Source organism: Leptinotarsa decemlineata, unplaced genomic scaffold (genome assembly GCF_025532065.1).
Source record: "Leptinotarsa decemlineata unplaced genomic scaffold, Ldec_3_MD MMD2_tig00026307_RagTag_RagTag, whole genome shotgun sequence".
Lineage (NCBI taxonomy): Eukaryota > Metazoa > Arthropoda > Insecta > Coleoptera > Chrysomelidae > Leptinotarsa > Leptinotarsa decemlineata.
This window is the reverse complement of record NW_027412681.1, coordinates 18,611,792-18,637,619: the sequence shown is the minus strand read 5'-3', so window position 1 is coordinate 18,637,619 and position 25,828 is coordinate 18,611,792. Positions and strand designations below refer to the sequence as shown.

The window sequence follows — 25,828 nt, the reverse complement described above, 5'->3', positions numbered from 1 at the left end:
GTTGTCGCCTTTGGGAAGTGTCTGAGTGGTTCGTAGGTGTCCAACCATTGTCCTAAACGTCTCCTGTTATCGAAAAGGGTCCACTTTTCATCAGAAGTGGCTATTCGATAAAAAAAAGTTTCGTTTTGGTTATGCAAAAGTAAAGCAGAACAGAAACCGAAACGTGACAAATTCTGTCGATCATCCAGATCGTGAGGCACCTTCTCTTCGGGCATTTGGACCTTTCCAAAACGTTTTGAACCATCAAAAACCACATGGAAGCTAACGCTCCATGTGGCTTTTGCCATCGGACACACCGTTTGTGATAAGTCAGTCTCCACTAGGGTCCTCAAATACTCGTCCTGGGTTACTGTAGGTCGACCACTTCGGGACTCATCTTCGAAGCTAAAATCTCCGGAATGACATTTCGCAAACCAACGTCGAACAGTGCATTCATTAACACTATCATTTCCAAATGCCCCGTTGGTTTTCAATTCATTCATAAAATTCATTTAATTAATTCATAAATTTACGTACCTATGTCACGAATGATTCAAATCTGCTCATGGCATCGATGACTTTCTTTGACTTATTGATTCAATCCCATTGCTTCATGTGAGTTGAATGATTCCACTTTCATATACTATATAATGTGGCAATACTGTGAATGATATCTGATCCAATTCTATAACGAATGTTCATAGTACAAACTAAGAGAAAAAAGTATTTCATGTTTATGTATGTTGAGTATTTTATATGAAAGTAGTTGTTTTGAGAAGACATCTTCCAATTTGTATCTGAAAGTTACATCTTCGTATGCTCTACACATATTAGTAAAGAAATAATTTTGAAATTAGTTGCTTTCTTTGGAAGATTCAAACAATTCCTTGTGAAAATTATGGTGTTTTATCGTATCAAGTATTGATAACGCTTGTGTTACGATTTGCTACCCCAAGTGTATTCCATTTGAAATGTATATCTCCAGTTTAATTAAAACCAGAGATGTTTGAAAGTGGTTGACAATGTTTCATGGTGAATTTCATCACCCGAAGACGATTGTGAATACTAATAATCGAAACGTCGTGAAGTAATTTGGTGTGAAATCTTTTTTATTTTTATTTTTCACTTCCTAATTATTAGTTTTTCGCTTATTTGTATTTTTATTTTTTTATTTCTTTATACTCATTTTAATTTTGTATCTCAATTATTGTATTCGTTTTATTGTATTTATATTTCACGATATACTGCCTAATATAATTGATATTTTAGCTTTCTATTCCAATTTTCTTTGTTATTTCATAGATTTAGAATAATAGTAGAATCATAATAGACAATGGGAGTCCGAACTGATGAAAAAACCTGACATGTCGAATTTGAATTTTTATTGGAGTTTGCTGGATTGATATGGAATCATCTTGTAAGAAATCACTATCGACATGGGTGGAAAAAAACACGGCACCCGAAAGAAAGCGGGGCCCGAGAGATTGAATGGGAATTAGTCAGTCAACTCGAGCGAGCCAGGAGAGAGCTTTGTTATTCATTTAGTTGTTTATATCCAGATCGGAAAAAGGGTGATAGTTTATTTGTTAAGTTCAATTGTGAATTGATGTATATCTGCTTTTCTTATGATCTAGACACTATAAGTGATGTTTGCGAAAACCACTTACCGTTTGACTGGACTGACTTGAACTGACGGGCTGGGCGGTGGTACCGACGGTGGATGTGGTTGTGGTATTGGTCGATGTCGAGGTCGCAATTTGACTCACCGTCACCGTCGAGGTCTGAGTGGTCACCGACGATGGCCGCACGGCTGCTATTAAATGCGTTATTCTTGACCTCAAAAGAGGAATCGCTCCGACTGGTACGTGAATCTGAGGGTTCTCAGTGAAGAACTGGTGAATGCGATTTTGCTGTAAGATCACCGGCAATTCGTAGTGGTGAAAGAAGTATACCATGGAGTGCTGGAAAAAATAATTTGGTGAGGTTCGATCGTAGTGACACATTTCCAAAGTAACAATTCACAAAATGACATAATGATCATTCAATAGTGATAATGATATACAGTGCATTCCATTTAAAACGAGCCACTCTGAATAACTTTTGGTACAGTGATTTGCAGAAAAAATAAAAAAACATGTCAGCCATAGTATAGACACATTTTGACATATTCACATTTGATGTTACTTCCGCTATCGCACCCCCAGAACGTGTCACCATTTTTTTTTAAAGGATCACCTTATATTGTTTCGCATTATCAGATGCTCCATGATGAGCAGATTTCAACGAAGTATAAAACATATGGTCTGAAGCTTATAGTTCGGGAGCTACAAATTATTTGAGTTGAAAACAAGCCACCCTGAATAACTTTCGGAACTATAATTTTCAGGAAAAATAAAAGAACATCTCAACAAAAGTATACAGGGGGACACATTTTGACACATTAAGATTTGATCTAATTTGCCTTATCGCGCCCCCAGAGTATGTCACCATTTTTTTTAATGGATCAATTGTTTTGCATTATCAGATGAACAGATTTCAACAAAGTAGAATACATTATGGTCTGAAGCTCATAGTTTGGAAGCTAAAAATTATATGAGTCGAAAACGAGCTACGCTGAATGAACTTCTGTTCAAAATATTTTTTTCCTTTAACTAACTGTAGCACCCCTACGAACGACAACCCTCAGAAATTAAAACTTATGCGAGCTGAAGATTAACGGGGTCTTACCTTTTAACGTGTGATTCCTAAAACGGATTGAACGATAGCAAGTGAAAATCGATCGTCCAGACTAGGGCTTGAACCACCGACTAACACGGCAGTCAATTCGAGTGAGCGACGAAGTATACTTCGTCGAACGAAGTATACTTCAAAAAAGTATTATTTTACCCAGTTAACTTTGAATTCGATATTCGCTTCATTTTGTATTTGTCTCATTCTACAATAACGATTACCTACCAGGTGAAGTTACAATTGATGTTTCTGTTTTTGTGAATTCTTGAGAAGCAATGGTCTAGTTGGGTTTGATAGTACCAGAATGGAAATTGTGATAGAGCTGCTGCCCGTATGTTCAATGATTATTATCCAGGAAAGAATGTACGACACATGTACGGAATTATTGAACAAATTTATGGAAACTGGATCTGTTAACAATAAAAAGCATAACCGTTCAGGAGTTGTCAACGATGAAACTATTTGTACTGCAGTTTTAGGGCACGTGGGACTAATGGAAAATTCGCAATCTCTCACTAAGTTATCTCGAGATTCAGGAATCAGTCATACAAATGTTTTCAGGATCCTTCATAAGTATAACTTTCATCCATATAAGATTAGACTAGTTCATGAATTGAATAAAGATGATTTTGATAGACGTATCGAGTGTTGTGAGTCTCACTGAACAGATCAACTTGCATCAGAGTTTTTTGTATAAAATTTGTTTTTTGGATGAATGTACGTTTAGTTTGAATGGATAGGTGAATCGGCGAAATTGTCGATATTGGAGTGATACGAATCCTCATTTATACCGTGAAGTTCATTCCCAAAGACACCAAAAACTGAATGTTTAGGCAGGAATATTAGGTGACCACATCATAGGACATTCTTTATCGATGATGAATATTTGGATATTTTGGAGAATCGAATAGTATAGTGCATCAATAGGGCAAATGAGAAGGATATAAATTTATTCGGAAACGAAATAATTTTTCAGCAGAATGGTGTACCTTCTCATTATGCAGCTCCAGTGCGACAAGTCCGGATCTCACTCCTATGAATTTCTTTCTATGAAGTCATTTGAAGTCTAATGTGTATGAGATAGAATCAAACAAATTATAAGTTTTGGGAGAGAATATCATCGGATTACTACAAAAAACATTTTATTCTTAAATTAATGATTTTTTTAGGTGTAAAGAACTTCGATAATTCATTAGACAATGATGACAATCAATAACACTATGCATGATGATTATCATAATATTTTCACAATTGATTTTAATCAAGACGCGTTCCGCTACACGCTCGGTAGCTGATGAAGCTACTGTGTGGCGAAACGCGTCTAAAATGAAATTTTTGGAGCGCAATATAAAAGATTACGATAAAATCGGGAGGTACTTTTGATTACAAATTGGAAGGGCAGCAAAATAACCAATAAAATAGAGATTTTTACCATGCCATGAAGGATGCTATGCCAGAATTAATTTTCAAAATTAATTCAAATACCAAGCAAGTACGTTGAATACTTTTTGGTATCCATTTGGGCGGATGAAAAAAATAAAAAAAGCGATGTTCCATTTTGAAAGTCATAAAAATTGATGTCCTATCAGGGACATTTTGCTCTTAGATATAAACCGAATACACATCTGAAAATATAACTGGATAGAATAATATTACTGTCAAAATTCTTTTGAGAAATGAATCATTCATCCCGAAAATAGTTGCCTATACAGTAGACGTGCCAGGCTTATGATAGGTAAATACCAAAAATTTCGAAATAACTTAGAATGATAGTTATGAGAGATGGTCTCAACTTGTTTATAAAACGCATATTTATTTGTATTGATCATACTTGAAGTGAAATATGCAGAAGCCTAAAAATTCAATACTATGAAAACTAAACACTATTACTGGCAATAATGTCAACAGATATTTGAGAGAAGAATGTATTTCGAATATAGATAAAATTTACGTATTCAGGTCAATGATTAAAAAATATGAGGAAACTTGTGTAACATTATCGCTGCATTCAATAACTGGTAACTACTGAGTTCCGAACTGTTAAAACTAATAAGGTAAAATCATAGATGCTTTTTATATTCGTGAGATCTTGTTGGTTCAAACTAGATTCCGGTAATTCTGTAAGATTATATGGTCTATAGATACTACTAGAACTAAAAAATGTGTTTGAATCTCAATTGCTTACAGCCAATATTTAGAAATGTATTGTTTTCAAATTAAAAATTGAATTTCGAATGAAAAGCATTCAAATATCTCGACAACATTTTCAGTTTATTTTGATTATTAATACCTTACTTTGCGAACATTCAGAAGTCAACTGTAGCCATCCATTCTCTCCATAAAACTTTGACACATCTCAGATTATGGGGCCTTGTGTTTTGGTTGAAAGAAATTTAAATATCCTTACCTTGATAAAATGATCATTTAAAAACCTCGAAACACAACCAATATTTTTCAGTAAGAAATAACTGTCACGACACTTTTGACAATTATCTTTGACAACTCTAGGAATGTTATCAGGAAGGAATCTATGGGCTGTTTCGATTTTGCGAAAATTATGAAAATATTAAGAGTTACACATATCGGAGATGTAAAATATTGCTTAAGAGTTTGAAGGTGGTTGACAATGTGTGCGTTTCATTACTTCGGACTTCCATTGTCTAATATGATATAAATTGCTTTGAAATCCCTGAAAGAATCTGTAGAAAATTAAAAAGGTTAGCTGAAAAATAACAACTATATTGAGCAAAAAACTGAAATTACAATGAAATAAAATACAGGCAACAACCAAAAAATAAAATATTGAACTTTTAACACGAGATGAAAATTAAATAATTATTAACAAGAAATGAAAATTGAAAATTTAAAGATTCCAAACCAAGTTACTTCACGACGTTTCGATTGTTAGTATCCACAATCGTCTTCGTCGTCTTCTGAAAGATATAACAAACTCACCGATACAAGTAATCATGGAATTACTAGAATACTGTGTACGAAACTGCTACTTCCAGCTGGAGAATGAAATTTTTACGCAAGATGATGGATTGCCAATGGGATCGCCAATTTCACCGGTTATAGCCATTATATATATGGAGTGGTTTGAAACTCTGGCCACTGAAGAAGCCCACAAGAAGCCCCGAGTCTGGTTGAGATACGTGGACGACACCTTCATAATATGGAACCATAGTAATGCAGAACTAGATACCTTCCTGAAGCACATCAATAACGTAAGTCCTTCCTTCAATTTCACAATGGAGAAGGACGTCCACAACGAATTGGCATTCTTAGACGTATTGGTGAAGAGAACCGACACTAAATGGGAAACATCTGTTTATCGAAAACCCACTCACACGGGACAGTATCTGAACCATGAATCCAACCACCATCAATCGACTAAGAGAGGAATTATTCAAGACTCTACTAGACCGTGATTTCGGGCTCTGTGATACAAAGGAAGGTCTCGCAAAGGAACTAGGCATCATCAAAAATGACCTTCACCGAAATGGTTACTCCAGAGTGATGGTGGAACAGACTTGAGCTAGTAGACAGCAAGAGCCTCACAAGGAAGAGAAGCCGCCACAACCAGTAATTGTACTTCTTCTCTACATCAGAGGATTGTCGGAAAGGATAAGAAGAATTGGGTTCAAGTATAACATCAGAACCTGTTCCCAGATCTGGGAACACTATCCGTAGCAGCCTCACGAAAACCAGGTCACCAAACGCGGACTGCGATTCCAAGAATTGCATTTACCGGATTCCCTGCGAGTGCCAGAATCATACATCGGTGAAACTAAGAGATCATTGAAAGTTCGCATTGCCGACACAAAAAATACAGACATCGAGAAGAAACCAGCAAATCCGGAATAGCAGAGAATGTTTGGACTCATCAACATAACATCAAGTGGGCTCACGCTGAAATCTTCCACAAGGAGGAACACCGGTTTAAGAGAAAATTCAAAGAAGCCGCATATATGTTATCCAAAAACGCATTTGCCAAGCCAGCGTAGAGATACGTAACATATGGAAACCTCTAATCAAGTGAAACACGAACAATTCACGCCAAACGGTCAGCTCCCGCCAAAAACTGATGAAGCGAAGAGAGGGAAGAGGGGATGGGTGAAAGCAGTCGAATGACCTATAATAGTCAGATATCCGAGGAATGAGTCCAGTTATCGCCCGAAGACGATTGTGGATACTAACAATCGAAACGTCGTGAAGTAACTTGTTTTGGAATCTTTTTATTTTTGATTTTCATTTCTTGTTAATAATATTTTAATTTCCATCTCATGTTGATAGTTAAATTTTTTTATTTTTGGTTGTTGCTTGTATTTTATTTCATTGTAATTTCAGTTTTTTTGCTTGATATAATTGTTATTTCTCAGATAACCTTTTCAATTCTTTACATACTCTTTCAGGGATTTCAAATCAATTTATATCATATTAGACAATGGAAGTCCAAACTAATGAAATGCATTGCTAAAAAGACTAAAAAAATAAAATTTTTAGTTTCAACATCACTATAAGGACAACATAACAGTTGAGTTTCGAAAAATAAAAAAAGGATCCCGGTAACACGTCGATGAAACGAAAATAATTCTACTCATCAAAGTCTACATTGATAAACTTACACTGCTTGAATCCACAAAAACTTCATTATATCTGAAGTAATGAACATTGAATAAATCAAACTAGTATGATAGAACATCTCAAAATTTTGTGGTTTAACTGAGAAAGTATTCGAGAAGTGTGAAACTAATACAGAATGGGCGATTTTGAGTTTGAAACTGAGCTAAGGTTAATTGGTTCGATTTAATAGTCGTGAGTTCCATCGAAGACGTCATTCCCAATAACGATGAACCTTTTAAAAATAAGCATCTAACATCATCAGCACAAGTAACTTACAAAAAATGTGGCAAATGATTACTGCGAAGGTTTTCCTAAGTGGTCTTCATCACTTGCAGATAATTTATCTGGCAAATATTTTGATCTCCGAAATTTCGAGTGTAGATAATGACATTGAACTTTGCGTATAGAATTGTATGTGAGACTTGCTGAACCCACATTTGAAACAAATCCTGTTGAAGGTCATCTAGTTTCGATTTCAAAATCCGCATCACTGAATGCATCTAGATTTAACGTTACGGAAAGTATCAGGTCTGGTGTCTGCTGACAGTCTTGTCAAAGTTCGTACTGCTTTTTATGAGTTACTCCTACACTCTTGTTAATATCATCATTACTGGATGAATATAACATGGGAGGGGTGTTAATATATATTTCAAATTTTATATTCCAAACTTCTTCAGTTTTTTAATTGTAAGTGAATTAGTGTATAAAAGTTGGGCATTCGATTGTTCTGAAATGTTATCGATTTCTCCTTCATTAGTAGAAGAAATAATACCATCGTCAACGTATATAGCCATAATTTAATTTTTCTTGAATGAAAACAAAATATTCTGAATCGTTGGGGCTTACACATAAAAGACACAGTAAGGAAGATGAGAGGTACACTTACTAAATTCCAATATCTCGGAAACTTCCCAGACATGAAACACTTAAGAACCCTATATTATGCACTTGTTTAGTCTCAATTGTCGTAGGGGATAATTGGATGGGAAGGAGTTAAAGATTGTTATTTGTTGAATCTTGATACAATTCAAAAGTAGATTTTAAAAATAATACTTCACAAAGGCCGAACATACTCAAGTGACAATGTTTTCAGAGACACACAGGTCCCTGACATGAGGCAATTATTCTGTATGAGTATTCTAAATGATATTCAAAAAGGAAATATTCAGATAACCCTAGCTGAATACTCCTACCACACAAGAAACAGGGATAATTCTATGATCGCCCCTCATTGCGAGAAAACGATTGGACAGAGAAATGCATGTTACTTGGGACCACGAATTTATCATATAATACCCGATGAAATTAAAGACAATCATAATAAAAAAAGTTTCAAGGAAAAATATGAAAAATGGATATTGCTCACCGAAAGATCATATTTCCATAATTTGTTTAATCAAAGTAATCAAAATAATATATAAACAAAATTATCCCCCTATAAACTCCATCCCCCCCCCCAAAAAAAAAACAAAAAACACACAAAACAAACAAATTTTAATAGCATAGCGGCTATTTTCAGAACCCTCCATGTAACATAATTACTTAAGCTATTGTTCTTATCATTCTGTACTATTTTATATCATTTCAAACTAGTTAACACTGTTTTTCTAAACATTGGTCATCTTAATTACATACAAAATGTATTTTGCACTCAACCGTCAATAACTATTGTCGCTGAACGATTGTAAATATTAGTCAGATAGTAAGCACTATTTTATAATTCAGACTTATTTTAATAACTTTTAACATTGATTTTATATTACTTCTTATGATGAATTTCAACTTAGCACATATTTAGTATTTTTTTATTTTTTTATTCACTGATATGGCTATATCACGTACGAGAAACTCCTTCGGCGATGCTCCTTCTCCTTCTCCTTTTTTATATTTGAGAATTATGTGTAGGTTCCCTTCATCTATATTAAGTGAATAAACATTATTGTTATGATTAGATATTATTATCATATAAAAATGCAGTTCTTACATCCATTAGAGTTACCTTTTCAGAACTGCATTTTTCTGCATATTTCTGAGTATAGTTTCACAAGTCTTGCTTTGGAACGGTCGTAACTTTCCAGTTTGTGAACTAATTGGTTGTGGATTGCTTTACAATTTATTGGTGAATCTGTCATAATCCAAGTTTGATTCTTTTTCAGAATATCTTCTGTTCCACTCCATTGAATCTTCTGATGCGATGACTAGCAGGTTCTTTCTCATAAAACCATTCAGCTGCTTGTATAAAGTCTATATATATTCCTGGTGGATGAATGTCATTCTTTTCTCGCGAATTATTGGTTCTACTAGATGTATTACTAGACGAAATGCGAAACAAAATTCTTAACATGATTGATGAAATCGAATATTATCAACAGTGCATAATTTTGATCTACTCGTAAAATCCTTTTCTTGAAATCATTTTCTGTATAAAATATTGCATTTCCTTCAATGAATGATTTCTATAAAATGTTTCGGGTCTTGCGAGATATTGATTAATAATGGCATTAATTTCTTCATTTTCGATAATAATGAAGTGAATATACTCTGGCGCGTTTGATTATTCGGTACAACCACCTGATTGTAATATATATATTATCCACATTTATTTTTGGTTAACTAGATGGCCGTCATACCTATTTTGAAGAGTTATAATTTGGCAAAGGTTGGGAATGTTTTGTTAGTGCACGAACAGATGTAGAGAACTACCATGCAACAATGACGCATCAAATGAAAAAACACAAGCACTACAGGAAAATCTTCAAGGCGCTCTGAGAGCGGTGCCTACGCGAAAGTAGACATTGAAATTGGATTTGAGTCGCTGCGCGCTGGAGATTGAACACGTTTGGAAAAACGTTCTCAGGAAGTTTATTCCACATGAGATTCAACAATTTCCACCCTTTCCAGAATTGAATTTTTTGTAGCCCCATTTCTCGCTGAACGGCTGAAACTGCAAATTTTTCCGAAGGATTTAATCTTTGAGGCCCTTACTTACTTCCTGACCAGATTTCTGACCAGATAGAGATAGAGGTATGGGTTCTTGTAGAAGAGTGTGTAACGCTTCTGGTTGACGGAATTGCTTTGACTGAACGGTCAGAGTGTCAGATATTCAAAATATACGACACTTGAGTGGTGTACCGACCGTACCGACTGTCAAAATTCACAAATTTCAGAAATATCAGTTTCCTTCACCATATAGAGTAAATCGATTTAAACTCAGTTCGTCTATTCGGCAAAAATTCCGAAAATCGTTCTCGTCCAGATCTGTGGACGAGGCTTAATAAATATGCTGTCGACAACTGTTGAACTGAAATGTCTAGTCTGTTCAAAAAGTGTCTGGAACTCGCTTCAGACAGCATATTCATCAACAGATTGTCTGATCAGAAGTTTGGTCAGTAAGTATGTAGAGGCCTTTAACGTTCAGATCAATAGAAGAGGTTTTTATCCGACATTTATTCAACTTTTACAATTGTCGGAAAACTTATTGTTGGCATTCCAAAACACTAAACGAATGGGCAGATTTTTAAGGGCGAAACAGCAGAGGATAGCAAATCCAAATCCGTTTTCAATAATATAGCACTCAAATTTCATTCCCATCTGAGAAAAAATCAAATGAAGTTACACGCTCTTCAATGGTTGAAGGTTCTACAGTAGAAGGGTGACTTTGTCGTGGTTTGTATTTTTGCGAAATGTTCTTTAACTTGTAGTGATAGGTCAGTGAAGATAAACTTGTCATTATCATTCACATTCAAAAACGTATGTCTTCTTGGGTGATTGAGAAAGAAAGCCTTTCGAAAATTTCACATATCAGCGCCACTGATTCAACAATGAAACGAAAAAATATTTGTGAAACACAATGCGGCATCATGAGGGATGAAAGAACACACGAAAACATTATTGTATCCCATTTCACTTAGTTTATTGTGAAAATAATAAGCTGGCGGGGAATCAAGAGAAATGGGAACGGAATTAAAATGGCAAATAAATAGAAAATGTAAGAATTCGGTGACCGAAAGGAAGAATGAAAACCCGAGGGACCATCTCCGTCGTTGCACGACGTTAATCCCACTAACGTTCATCAGAATGTTTCCTTTCGAGTCGTAGCAACAAATAAGTTCCACGGAATATCATTCAGTGGCGTGCACAGAAAAACGTAAATTCAACATAAAAACAAAACGAATTCTTTGTTGAACGGAAGTTATTCATTGTGGAGAAATAAGAGTTTTTATTGGTCCTTTATGGACCTTTTCATTTTCCACAAAAAAAACTGAACTTAGTGATGGAGAACTTTATACAGGCATAGAAGAGGCACTTTAGTTTATCTTAATGAAATCAATATATTCTTCTCTGAAAATATAATTCTGTTTATCGTCGCTAACTTATCGTATATAATATTTAGCGTAATCTAGACGTTTTGAAGGAAGGTTCAGGCCTCCGAATGATAAAAAATTAAATACGGCAAGTCACTGAACAGAATATTTTTCCGTGAGAAAAAAATTATTTTATGCAGTTACTTATTGGGGTGAACTAGAAGTTTGCCCTTTCAACACTGATTTTTTTCAGATTGTGGAAAGTGAATAGTCCACAGAAAGGTCAATAAAAACAATAAAAACAACTACAATGAATGAGGACTGCTAAAAGTTTTACCATTTCGATGAAAATGGTAAAACTTAGTTCAGAATATCTAGCAGACTCCATATCACTCACTATCCATCCATCACTTACACCCGTGACAGTGTTGGGGGTTGTTCTTGTAATCATAAAGTCTTCCGACTACCTATGTCATGATTTCGCAGTTGGCTCCTGATTATGAAGCACTTATTTCATCGAATACTCTTATTGGTTCTTCACATTTGCCTTCAGTCGAGAACTGGTGGCTCTCAAATTGAACAGAAGAATTAACATCGTATTCGATCGATATTCAGAATGATTCATGCCGTTTTTATCATGCCTTGTGAAGAAATAGGTAGGAACAACCATTAAAAAATTTGTTTGCCTTAGGTGGCATGATTACGGATATTGAATAAACTTTCAGTTTACATTGACTTTCCACTAGAATGAAATATTCGTATCTATGGAACGTTATATTACTGCGGCTAACAATATGAATAGTTTATACGAAATGTCATTGTGACATTTCGTAATTTTCTGCGATGATTAAGTGCGCTTTTTTCAAAGCAATAAAAAAAAGTTCATCTACTCAAAACCGGGAAGTACCCTCAGCGATTTGAATCATTTCATGAAAGTGAAATTTTATATTAATGATTGTTGGTACAATACGTTGGGTAGCGTTCATGTTTCTTTCTTTCAGTTTTTATATTGAAGAAACTACTGCAAAATCTACACATCTTTGAGAGAAACGAATCACTTTGATAAAACTTTGTCGTAATAACACTAGTTCAATGAATGTTGGATACAATTTGTAAAATCTCATTTTTCTAAAATTCCCATAGAAGCAATTTTATTCATCACGACAAATTTCATGAAAAATTAATAGTTCAGAAATCAATTTCAAAATACAAACTGAAAATAGTGAAAGAACTCATTTTTTTTTTTTGTTTCTGTTGATAAACGCGACACGTGTTTTGCTATACAACGGCTTTCTCAAGCTTAAATAATAATACTTTTGAGAAAACTATTGTATAGCGAAACACGTGTCGCGGTTATTGTAAAACCCTTTATAGTGAAAATCATACAATAAAATGTATTAATGAGTGTTATTGCTATAGTTCAGAAAATACTGATTAACATAGGAGAAAATCATATTTTCTCTTACAAAAATCGAATCAAAATTTACGTCTAATCCTTTTTGTAGATATCCATGAATACTATAAAAAAGATCATTATAAATTTTGTCACAGAGTCAATGGTTTAGGAATTATTCGTGATTTTTCATGAAAATGTATTTAAAAAAATTCCTCAAATTGGAAGCATTTTATAGTGCAAACAATATTTCTTTTGGATTCAAGTCAAAACTAATAACTAATTTTTACGTTCGATTGTAGTATCCACATAATTGACAATCAATGAAAATCAAAATAATTCAATAAAATTATAATCACTTTTATTCCGTCCGGTCCGGTCTTGGTGTTCACGCGACAAATTACACCTAGTTTGAAGCTTTCCAGCTATTAATTTTCCATGAATTGTTTGTTATTGATTATAATTTCCTTTTCTCACTTTATATGAAGTGATATCATTATACCTGTTATTGTGACGAATCTTTAACATGATAATCGATGACTCTTTCTTTATTTTTTATTTTCTCCTGTTTCTTATTTCGTTTTACTATTTTTTTCATTATTTTCTTGTTTCTACCATTTATTTTTTCTGTGTTATTACAAACTCAATATTTGTTGTTGTTGTCATCAAATCACCCATGTTAACTTTTTATTCATGCCTCAGAATAGAAGAAACGTTATGTGAATAGCAATTTCTTGTCAAAAATATCAGAATATTGAAACGACTTTTTCGCTTCGATAGCTCAAAATCTTCCAGTGTGTCCATACTCAGTTGTACTGCCGACATCCCCTGCTGCGATTGTTATTTGCGAATCTGATTCTGACATTTTCGTGTAATTGTCACGTTTTAAAAGGCCCGATATTGTTTTCGGTCGAAGCATGGAATTCGGAATATTTATTTATTTCCTTTTTTTTCAACTGAACCAAGATTAAAACCGTGCGCGACATGTCTGCCTTTGAAAGTTTCAATATTGGATTCTTACGTAAGATCGGTTCAATTTCAGTTTGGTATTTTGATTCTATGGAAAATTTAGATGAATTTCATAATGTAACATTTTATGAAACAAGCTGAGCAACAAACAAAAAGATTTTCTACTTTGAAGAATAGAGAAATATTAGAGATATTATGCTTGCCATCGCATATAGAATGAAGATATAATTTAATTTTTTTTATCAAATCATTTCATCACGTATTACACAAACATCCATATTTTCAAAAAATGAGCGATATAAAAAACTGAATAGTACGGTCAATTCATGATTTTCAATGTGAAGGGTTTAAAAAAAACCGCGACACGAATTACGCTATACAATAGCTTTCACGAGCTTATGTTAATGGTGGAATCCACAATTCCAGCACTTACACAAGCAGATGGTTCAATTGCATCAACAGCCATAGAAAAAATCAAATCTACTAGTTGAAAAATTCACATTCCACTACACAGTCGATTTTCTGAGAAAGGCATCACCCACTATTCCCATACTTGAGTCCACAATGTCGAATATAAATGATTATTCGATAACAGCTTAATATCAACAAGGTGTCTGTTCCTGTCATCGTATTTGAAAAGTGCGCCAATGAACTCGCACCAGTATTTTGCTGACTTTTCAACCTGTCTTGCAAAGACGGTGTTTTTCCTTCTTGTTGGAAGATTGCTCGCGTTCAGCCTATTCTCAAAAAGTGCAAGAAATCTCTTTCAAACAACTATAGACCAGTTTCTTTGCTATCAGTGATATCAAAATCATGAAGAAAGCCGTAAACTACCATATCCTCAAATATTTGGAAGGCTTCAACATCTTGAGCGATCATCAATATGGCTTTCGGGAACAAAAATCAACAGGCGACCTTCTGTCGCATGTCATCCATATTTAGAATAACGCAATTGACAATGGACAATCAAGAACTGTTGCGCTTGATATTTCTAAAGCCTTCGACCGTGTGTGGCATTAGGATTTGCCGAACAAACTTCAATGCTATGACTTGTCGAATCATTTTTGTGTATGGCTCTCCAGCTTCCTGAAAGAATGTTCCCTGCAAGTCGCCGTCATTCCATTTGGATTCCAGGATTCCAAGCTGCAGATGCACATCTTCACCGGCAGCAGAAAGTTGCATATCTTAATGAGGATCTATAGTTAATTTCGAATTAGGGTGAAAGTAACTAGGTTCAATCCAATGCCACGAAAATCCAGGCATCGGTTTTCTCCAAGATAAATGTCTCCAAACCGGATAAAATAATGTCAGGACAGACAATTCCACTTATTGCTTCGATGAGTTTGTTGAAAGTTGAAATGGAATGAAAAGCCAAAAAACTGTACACACCTCAGCAACTTTTGATGCTTTATAAAGCTTAGATCAAACCTTCTTCGTAGAACTGTTCTCATATATGGAGCTCCGCTCTTAAGCATACCCTGAAGGTGCTGGATTCCATCCAGAAAAGAGCCATCCACCTGATTGAAGACATGAACATCACCTGTAACCTTGATAATCTGGAACATCGAAGGAAGATTGAAAATTTGTCTCTATTTCATAGATACTTTCACGGGAGGTGTTCAATTGACTTGGAACATTTGATTCCACCAAGAGCGGTACATATTAGAAATAAGCGACGAACTGTGGCTTCTCATCGTTTTGAGTTTCAACTCAGTACACCTCAAACTTCACTGCTTGAGTACTCTTCCAGTTGAACTCCCTTTATCTGGAATGAACTTTCTGAGAACGTTTTTTTCAAATGAATTGATTCTCCAAGGATTCAAATTCAAAATGAATCGCTACTTTCACACAGGCACCGCTCTTAGAGTGCGTTAAGGTATTTCCTGTAGTGCTTGTGTTCTGTCGTTGAAAAAGAAGAACAGAAAATAAGCATTCGATGCTAGAGTAAACTACCCTTGAAATAACAAATACGTTTTCATTTAAAGAAATTGTTCAGATTGGCATTATTTACTCAAATATAAATTCATACCACTTTAGATTTCAAAGACTTCTGTTCACTTTTGAGGCCAATATCTCAATTTTCTCTCCGATCGAGTTAGTTTAGTTTTCTACGAATAAAATACTATTTCTGCTATTATAGTATCAATCTAAACAGCTTTTGTGACTAGAATTTTTTACATTCGAAAATATGAGGCTGGTTCACTTTTGCACCAGTTCTTTTTAATATTTGAAGTGTGTTATTCGAGTTTGGGATGATGATAACTTTTTGGAGGAGTGAAACTTTCTAAAAATCTGAGATAAATTTCCCAAAACTCTTTAACATCATGCATATACCTCGTATAACATGATTTTCATTGATCAGATGGGTATGCGTATATTTCATTATCTGTATTGCTAACAATTTGGTTGAAACGTTTGAAAGCAGTAAATGAACCCATATTTGGAGATGAAATATTATTAACAACCCAAAATAACGTTATTTCAAGACCATACGTATTTCTTGAATGGTAATGTCGCTGCACCTCCAAAACCTTCGCGGAGGCCACCGTGAGACACCTCATGGTTGCCAAAGAGAGTGTGTGTTCCGCGAGTTTTGGCCTACACTTGTCAATATAAAGGAGATGTCTCCTAGTGATCTGTCCACCTTCCTGGAAAGGACAGGATGGACGATAACCTAGGAGGACAACGCCTCGGGAGGATGTACAGTGTACACTCACCCTCCCTACTCTACAGATACAGACACAGAACCCATATTTCAAATATGAATATTTCCACAAGAGGTGATTTTTTGTAATGCTTGTGATGCTTGTGGTTCAACTCCAGCCAGGATTCGGAGTATACGTTTTTGTGCGACAGAAACACTTATTGCTGATGGAAAACCGCCACATAGGCAAATGCCGTATCTAATTCGTGATTATACATAAGCATGGTAATAATTAATTAGAATCATTTTGAGATTTCTCATCAAATATGTAATAGATGATAATTTTGAAGTTAGTTTCCAATTCAGACAGTAATCTAATGTAAGGCCCAAAAATTCACATTCATTGACATTAGAGAGTTTGCTGTTGTTGGCATCTATTTTAATGTCACAAGTTTATTGTCGATGGTGAAGCGAATAAAATGTTCCTGAAACCTACAAATGATATAAATAAATCATCCTGATATGATCAAATTTCAGTATACGCCATTAAATATGTGAGATCAGAATTGGCCCCAATTATGAAGGAAATAATCAAAGAATCTTTTAAATCTAGTATCTTCCCTAGTAACTGTAAAATTTCATGTGTTTCTTCTATATTCAAATCCGGTAGCAAAAGTGATATGAATAATTATTGGCCCATTTCGGTTCTTCTTGTATTTCAAAAATTATTAGGAGGTCATGAATGATAGATTGATAGAATTATTTAGAGTCAATAAATTATTTATACGCAGGTCAATTTGGCTTTGGCAGATCAAGTGATACTGAATCTGCAGTAATGGATGTTATTTCCAATATTCAACAACAATTAGATAATAATATTTTATTAAAAAAATGAAACACTATTGGTATTCGAAAGATTATTAGATGGTATATATATTATATAGATGGTATGAAATTTATTTATCTAACAGAAAACAGTTTGTGTGTTTAAGAAAAAATGCCAGTTCATTGAGAAATATCACTTGTGGTGTTCCTCAAGAGTCTATTTTGGCTCTAGTTTCATTTTTGATTTACATAAATGCTGTTTCAAAATGATTGTTGAAAGGAAATATCAAGTTGCGGATGACACAACATTACTTTCTATTTCTAGTGATACTAAATAAGTTCATAATAACATGATTAACTACATTATACTGCTATCCTCTTGGTTAAATTATCATAAATTAAATTCGAATTATGAAAAATCACACCAAGAATTTGGCTTTTAACAAAAAAATGATTAAATATTGTCGAAATACAAAATTTTTAGGACTATACATTGATGAAAGTCTCTGTTGGAATATTGAGATGTTAAAAAAAAAAATTAAACCAATTTTATGAATATTATTCATGGTTAGAAATTTCTTTCGAATAAAATATCTCAAATGTATATATTTCTGTTTAGCATATTCAAATCTACAATATTTAATTTCAATTTGGGGAACAGTTAATTGATCAATAATAAATCCTCTCAAGAGACTGCAAAATAAATTAATAAAATGTATATTCGAATCACCATATCTTGAATCTACGTCAGATTTATATATACAAGGTGGTAATTCAGATATTGAGTCCATTTTCAATTGAAAATTTGAAATTTGTTATTTCATTCATTCTGTTACAAAAACATCACAAACATTCGAATTTGGATTTCAATCAGATAAATACCATCCATTTTCATAACACAAGACAAGCAAAAAAACTACTAGGTAAATCATATGGCTCAAAATTTGGGGAGAAAATAAAAACAAATCAAAAAACAAAATTCAAATCGGAATTGAAAAAGTTTCTGTTTTCTTACTCTAATTAAAATTCTGATTTCCATATTACATTTTGTAATTTTCAATTACAGTATGCAGGGTGTAACTAAATAAGTGTAAAACATTCGAGGAGGTGATCGAAAAAAAGATAGGATCTCTCATATGAAAAAATTTCATTGGAGCATACCTTGTTAAATACAGCCCCTTAAAGTGGGTACATAAAATTTGTAAAACAATTTTTTTCACAAGCACTAAAAAAGTTACAATATTGAAATTGACCTGACGTTTTGTACTCCTAAAAAGACACTTAGCCAGAAATTCATTTGGTTTACCCGATGGTTGTAAGGGGTGGAAAACGCAACCCCTAAAATTTATTTCCAATGTAACTTTTTGTCTTATTATTTGTTTACCATTTAAAATTTTTTTCGATAGCCTGTTTCATTCTAAACAAAAAATGTCTCTTGGGTTTTATGCCCAAAATTAACCAGTTCACAGCAAAAAAATTATTTTAGGAACAACTACAGACATACATCGTCAGAAATGCGAAAATACGAAACTAATCTATCTAGTAGGTCGCTATTAGCGATAGTGACAATTAAATTGGTAAGACGCTGTCAGTTTGTGAATTTTCGAAATTGAATTAATACTAATTGTGTGTTGTTGTTCTGTTCTTAATTTGTTACTTTAATAATTCACTTGTTATTGAAATGGCATAAACAAATGAGGAAATGGCTGATATGCATTACGTTTACGGTCAGTCGCAGGAAAAAGGGTTAGAAACTTATAGAATATATGCTGAAATGTATCCTCAACGGCAGCATCCTCCACATAGAATATTTGCTCGACTTCATCAACGATTACGAGAATATGGTTCATTTGACAAAAGAACGCAGGATTGCGGTCGCCATCGAGAAGTACGAACACCACAGCTTGAGGAAGCAGTACTTAATTTGATTGAAGAACAACCTACTACCAGTACTAGAAAGATTGCTTTTCAGCTAAATGTTTATCATATGACGGTATTTCGAATTTTAAAGGAACAACTCTTATACCCTTACCATCTGCAACGAGTACAGGCACTGTTACCGCGAGACTTTCCGAACCGTCTTGAATTTTGCAATTGGATGCTGGAAATGATTAGAAGAAATTGTGACTTTCTGAAGACGATAGAATTCACAGACGAATGTAGTTTTTCTCGGAACAAGATAATTAATTTTCATAATTACCACATATGGACTGATGAAAACCCTCACACTATTGTCGAAACTAACCATCAAGAACAGTTTTCTCTTAACGTGTGGCTCGGAGTTATTGGGGATGATTCAATTCGGCCTCATTTTCTACCTCCTCGATTGAATGGTGAGGCATTCGTTCAATTTGTGAGAGAAGTGCATCCAGTACTGCTGGAGGAAGTTCCTCGTCATAAGGGATATGTTTTTATGCATGATGGGGATCCCGCCCATTTAAATCAAGTAGCACGTCAGCATTTAACTGAAACATATGCAAATCCGTGGATAGGTCGAGGAGGACCACAGAACTGGCCCGCTCGATCTCGGGATCTCAATCCTCTCGATTTCCCTATTTGGGGCCATTTACAGCATTTGGTTTATCGTACTCCTGTTCACGATGTAGAGGATTTAAGAAACCGCATCATCGATGCGTGCAGGGTAATCAGAGAGACTCCAGGAATATTTGAGCGAATACGTGGCTCAATGCGCCGACGTCTAAATGCATGCGTAATGTCTGAAGGTAGACATATTGAACATTTACTATGATTTCTACATGTTGTGTGTTTTGTTATTGATAAATTAGTTTTGTTTATCACCCTTTGATCGTTTAATGCAGGTACTAACTACGAAATAACCATAAATCCAGTTCGCATTTATGACGATGTATCTTTGTAGATGTTCGTAAAATAATTTTTTGCTGCGAACTGGTTTATTTTGGGCAAAAAACCCAAGAGACATTTTCTATTTAGAATGAAACAGGCTATCGGAAATAAGTTTTTGAATGGTGAACAAATAATAATACAAAAAGTTACATTGGAAATAAACTTTAGGGGTTGCGTTTTCCACCCCTTACAATCATGGAGTAAACCAAATAAATTACTGGCTAAGTGTCTTTTTGGTAGTACAAAACGTCAGGTTAATTTCAATATTGTAACTTCTTCAGTGCTTGTGAAAAAAATTGTAATACAAATTTTATGTACCCCCTTTAAGGGGCTGTATCTTAACAAGGGATGCTCCAATGAAGTTTCTTTATATGAAAGATCCTATCTTTTTTTCGATGAGGAATCACCTCCTTGAATGTTTTACACTTATTTAGTTACACCCTGTATATTTATATATGTATATATGTGTATGTATATGTATATATATATATATATATATATATATATATATATATATATATATATATATATATATATATATGTGTGTGTTTTTATTCATATATTTATGTGCTGTACAATTAATTGATATGTTAGTATTGAAATAACGTATTTAATCATCATTTTGAATCATTATTTATAAATATTTTTGTTTCTTGGGATTGATAAAAATTATTATTATTATTATTCCAGACCCTAAAGAGACCCCAATTTTCAAAATTTGAGTTCCGGATGTTAATGTACACTGATTATCCAGTAACTGAAAAGAACTGTCTTCTTTTTTTGGTGAAAGACATGGCATCAAGAATGGCATTCGTCATTCTCGATATTTTCCAGAATTTTTGCATAGAACGCTATGATGGCAGTTATGGTGGATGTTTTAGATCGGAAGCCGTATTGAGTGGAACAAATACTTTCATGACTCTCAACAAACTCTTTCTGAATATGCATACTCGAACATTTTTGAAAAACCAGAGGGCACAGTAATAGGCCTATAATTTTGTAACAGATGAACGTAAGACCTCTAATGATCAGGTATATACCAATTTTCAGTTTTTCAGGAAAAAAATAATTTCCGTATGCCTCTGCAAGAGACAGATTGAGACAAAAACGTCAGCCATTTCTGAGAATTTAGTGCCTACTACTTAGGAATTATAATACAGTTCCACAAAATACAATCTATTCCTGTTCAAAAAGACTCCAAACCACATAGCGTGCAATAATAAAGAGGATAATTCCACCTTCCCAAACTTTCCAATTTTTTGTTAAGAGAAAATCTACCGAAGCACCATCATCACTTTAATTCACCATCCTTGTCAAATCAATTCTCACTTCATAATAATTCACGCGGTTTTCGAATCATCCAAGACTTGCGAAACTTTTACAGAATGTATATTGAATTAACGCTTCAACGGAAATATAAACTCTTGGCTTTCTCGATAATGACCTATACAAAAAATCTTTGCCTCTGAACGGTGAACACGGAACCTACGATAACTTGACAAGTTATTTGTTAGGGAAAAAATGATATATAGAGCAGGTGTTGGATTTTAAGAAATCAAATTATTTTTCCAACAACTTCGTATTCAGGGAATATGGTAATTTATATCCCCATTATCTTGAATGAAAAGAAAACAATAATACTGATTGTGATAAAAAACAAAAACAACTGATGACAACAGCATTGTTATCAAAGATGCCTTGTCTCTCGCTATATTTCTTCAACGTTACAAAAACTTGCTATTGTATGGCATTAAAGATTGTCTGAAAATTCGAGGTTGCAATTTTACATTTCAGTAATGTTTGCACTAGATATTACATTTTAAATGTTTGGGAAAAATTATCGTGATCAAATGAAATCACTCAGTCACTAGAAGTCAATTCTACAAGGAATATTATACTAATCTTATTTATTCCTTTCTAACATAGAATAGATAAACATATGATTTTTGGTATGATAGCCAAAACCGCTTTTATTAGCAAACTAGGCAAGATGTAGAGACTTATTGGAATACCAACAGCGAGATTATCCATAACCCCAATAAGTTTTGGTCATCATTAATAAGTCAAAACATACGAATGGAATCGGAGATAAAATGTTACATGAAGGCAAGCTACTTAATAATCCCTCAGATATTCTTGATAGTTTTGCAGATTTTCTTCAGTGGTTCTTATATAGTGTCAACATTAAGTGACCATGCGAACAACAGTAATGATATTCCCAGCTTAGCAATCAAAAACTTTAGTATTGAAGCTGTTTATCATACCCTAAAAAAATTAAAGCCCAAATTTACTGCGGGACCTGATCATATTCCAGCATTCATCATTAAAGATTGTGCCTCAGCTCTGGCTGAACATGCCTGAAAAGATCAACTGTACCATCATTATGGAAAATGTCGAAAGTCTACCCAATTTTCAAAAAAGAAGATAAAAGTGAGATACAAAATTACAGACCAATCTCTATCATATGTGAAAGGACGTTCAACCAGCACGAATCTTGTAACAATCACTCGATGTACTGCAGAGGGTATTGATTGTCAGTCTCAGACTGATGTCATCTACACTGATTTCCCTAAAGCGTTCGACAGACTTGACCATAGTATCCTGCTCAAAAAGCTTTCGACTTTTGAGTTATCCAAATACTTAATCACCCTTTTCAAATCCTATTTTTACAACCGTAAGCAGTACGTCCAACTCAATGGCCTCAAGTCTATCGAATATATAGCTACATCTGGTGTACCACAAGGATCAAATCTAGGACCCGTACTATTCAATATGTACTTATGATCCACTGTTTGGAACCTTTGGTGTAGTAATGTTCATTAATGATATGGGAGCTGAAATGGATGTCAATTTCCTTTTATACGCAGATGACTTGAAACTCTATTGCGATATTGTTGCTACTTGGTTTCGAAAGAATAATCTATCTCTCAACATATCCAAATGTAATGTATTGTCTTACTCACTGAAAACCAACCTGAATTTACACAACTACGTCATAAACAATCAAGTTCTGGAGCGTCCTGACACACTCACTGATCTAGGTGTTACTTTCGATTCATCCCTCTCTTTCAATAAACATATTGACACTACTCTGACAGCAGCTTATCGCATGTGCGGATTCTTAGATAGAAATACAAAAGACTTCGAAAAAGCTTCAACATTGAAATTACTTTATTTCACTTTTGTTCGATCTAGGCTAGAATATGCATCTGTCGTGTGGAGTCCCTACTATCGGGTTCATATAAATCAACTAGAAGCCCTACAGAGGCGCTTCCTAAAATATATGTCTTTTAAACTTGAAGGCACGTATCCTACTGTAGGAATACCCTATTATGAATTGCTTGTAACTCACAATTTTTGTAGTCTCGAGGTAAGGCGTAAATATTATTCATTTCTTTTTTTATTCAAGGTCATAAACAATATCATCACCTGCTCTCAACTATTACATATGTTCAATTTTTGGGTTCCTAGACGGTCATCTAGGAATAGTGTTATATTTTATCTCAACACAAATATAATGAACAAATCTCCAATTTATACAATGTGCGATACCTTTAATTCCGTTAGTCATGTCCTAGGTATATTCAAATCAAAAGACATTTCTTAGCTAACTGACAGTTCTGTTTTTATTTTATTTTTTATATAGATTCACAAATTATATTATGTAAGTACATATTTGTAAATGCCACTGTTACTCCCTATTCTGTAATTTGGTTCATCCTGTAGAATAGTGTTGCATACACTATAAATGAAATGAATAAATTAATAATTGAATAAATATTGGATAAATCATTGAATCTACCCTCTTTACATCCTCTATCAACAAAGGAGGCAAGAGTGAATAATGAGAATTCACCGAGTGACAGAAGAATATCAATGAATGTCAAACATATTGACCAACCATATGAACCAAACTTCTTGCTTAATATCAAAAACTGTGAAGAGTGAATGATAAACAGATAGTCTACCTAACCTAACCTACATTCCTATATGATGAACAGACATTCCCAGAAAATGCTAAGCACAAACATCTAGGTTACAGACGGGTTGAATACCGAACATGACACGTTTATGCAATATTTCGATGCGGAAAAATTATGAATTTGAGACGAATATAAGAAATGAGCATATCTTAGAGTATTACTGAATTCAAGAATGACAACAAGTCTGCGCTAGAAAGGACGTGAAGAGCTGAAGAGAATGGTGAAAAAGAAGATGATAAGAATGCTAAACACAGATCATCAGATACATATACATATATGGTCTCTGAGCCAGTTGTAGGTTTGTGTATGTTACAACAGAAATCTTCGTTTCGAGTATATTATTATACATGAATATTTTAAATTGCAGTGAAGTGGTTATTTTTTTTATGAAACTGCGGTCTGTTGAATCAAATCATTGATGTGAAACATCTATAGCCGCACTTAACACCGATTGCTGACAAGACGACACGTCGCCACGCTACATGACATATTCTCTTTCCACTGGTTCGGCGTTACGCTGTCTCTCTCGTCACATTGAGCTCGAATAACTATAGCACCGTATAGAAGTAAACACAAGTAAGTTCACTCTCCGCCATATTTGGGTCAAGATTCCCCAACTCGAAATTTATGATCAGCGCAACTGACTGAATCTGATGGGTTTACAATGCGAGCCAAGTTGAGACATGGAATATTAATACAGAGTGAGTCGTTGTAAGTGGTGGTTTTGTATTTGTGAAAAATTCGTGCCTAGTTTCAGAATGAACAAGTGTCGAGTTGTTGCTGTAATTTGCAGGGTGATGTCGTCTTTAATTTTTTTCGATTTCCAATTGACGAAAAAATGTATGTTTTTCTAGTATTCATTTTGTAAGATTGAAGGAATGAACATATAATGAAAATCATAGAATAAGATTGTTATAGACCATATATATACAGACTTTTTTTATATGAAATTAATTTGATGAAATTGAACTTTACGAATAGTACATGCTTCACAAGTATTGATATAAAAACAAAAAACACTCGAAGTTCCACTAGAAATCCACAGAGGAAAATAATTGTTGAACCACATTCTTTGATTTGGATCTCAAGAAATGAACTTTAAATGTTCAAGCCAGTCTCGGATATACCTACGCTGTAGGTTGTCAGTCCATTCAACCTACTGTGTAGGTATATCCGAGACTGGCTTGAACGTTTAGAGTTCATTTCTTTAGATTTGTTTATTGCCAGTCTTCAAGCATAGCCTACTGACTAATAAGAAAGTTTTTTGATTTGGCTAGTATGTATTTGTAGAAAAAATATACTTCCACTGAAACCTCTGCAAAACCAAAGTATCAAATGTATATTCAAATAACCTTTTTTGGAGCCTACTGTTGCATATTTTTTACCAATTCATCCACATCGATACTGGATATAAAAAGTATTCTGATTGAAGCTGTTAGGCAATTATCAAAAATTGGATTAGGAGTTAGGAGTATCATTTCAGATTTAGGTTTTACTTTTTATACACTTG

General features: G+C 34.1%; 1 protein-coding gene across 1 annotated transcript in view; it reads right to left on the bottom strand.

Annotated features, from left to right (window-relative positions):
- The window catches only part of LOC111510728 (membralin), a 422,685-nt gene that overhangs the window by 5,330 nt on the left and 391,527 nt on the right, over positions 1-25,828 (bottom strand). Inside the window, exon 10 of the mRNA XM_074181282.1 lies at positions 1,647-1,940. Within this exon, the coding sequence (XP_074037383.1) occupies positions 1,647-1,940 (294 nt within the window). The remainder of the gene's footprint in view (positions 1-1,646; positions 1,941-25,828) is intronic.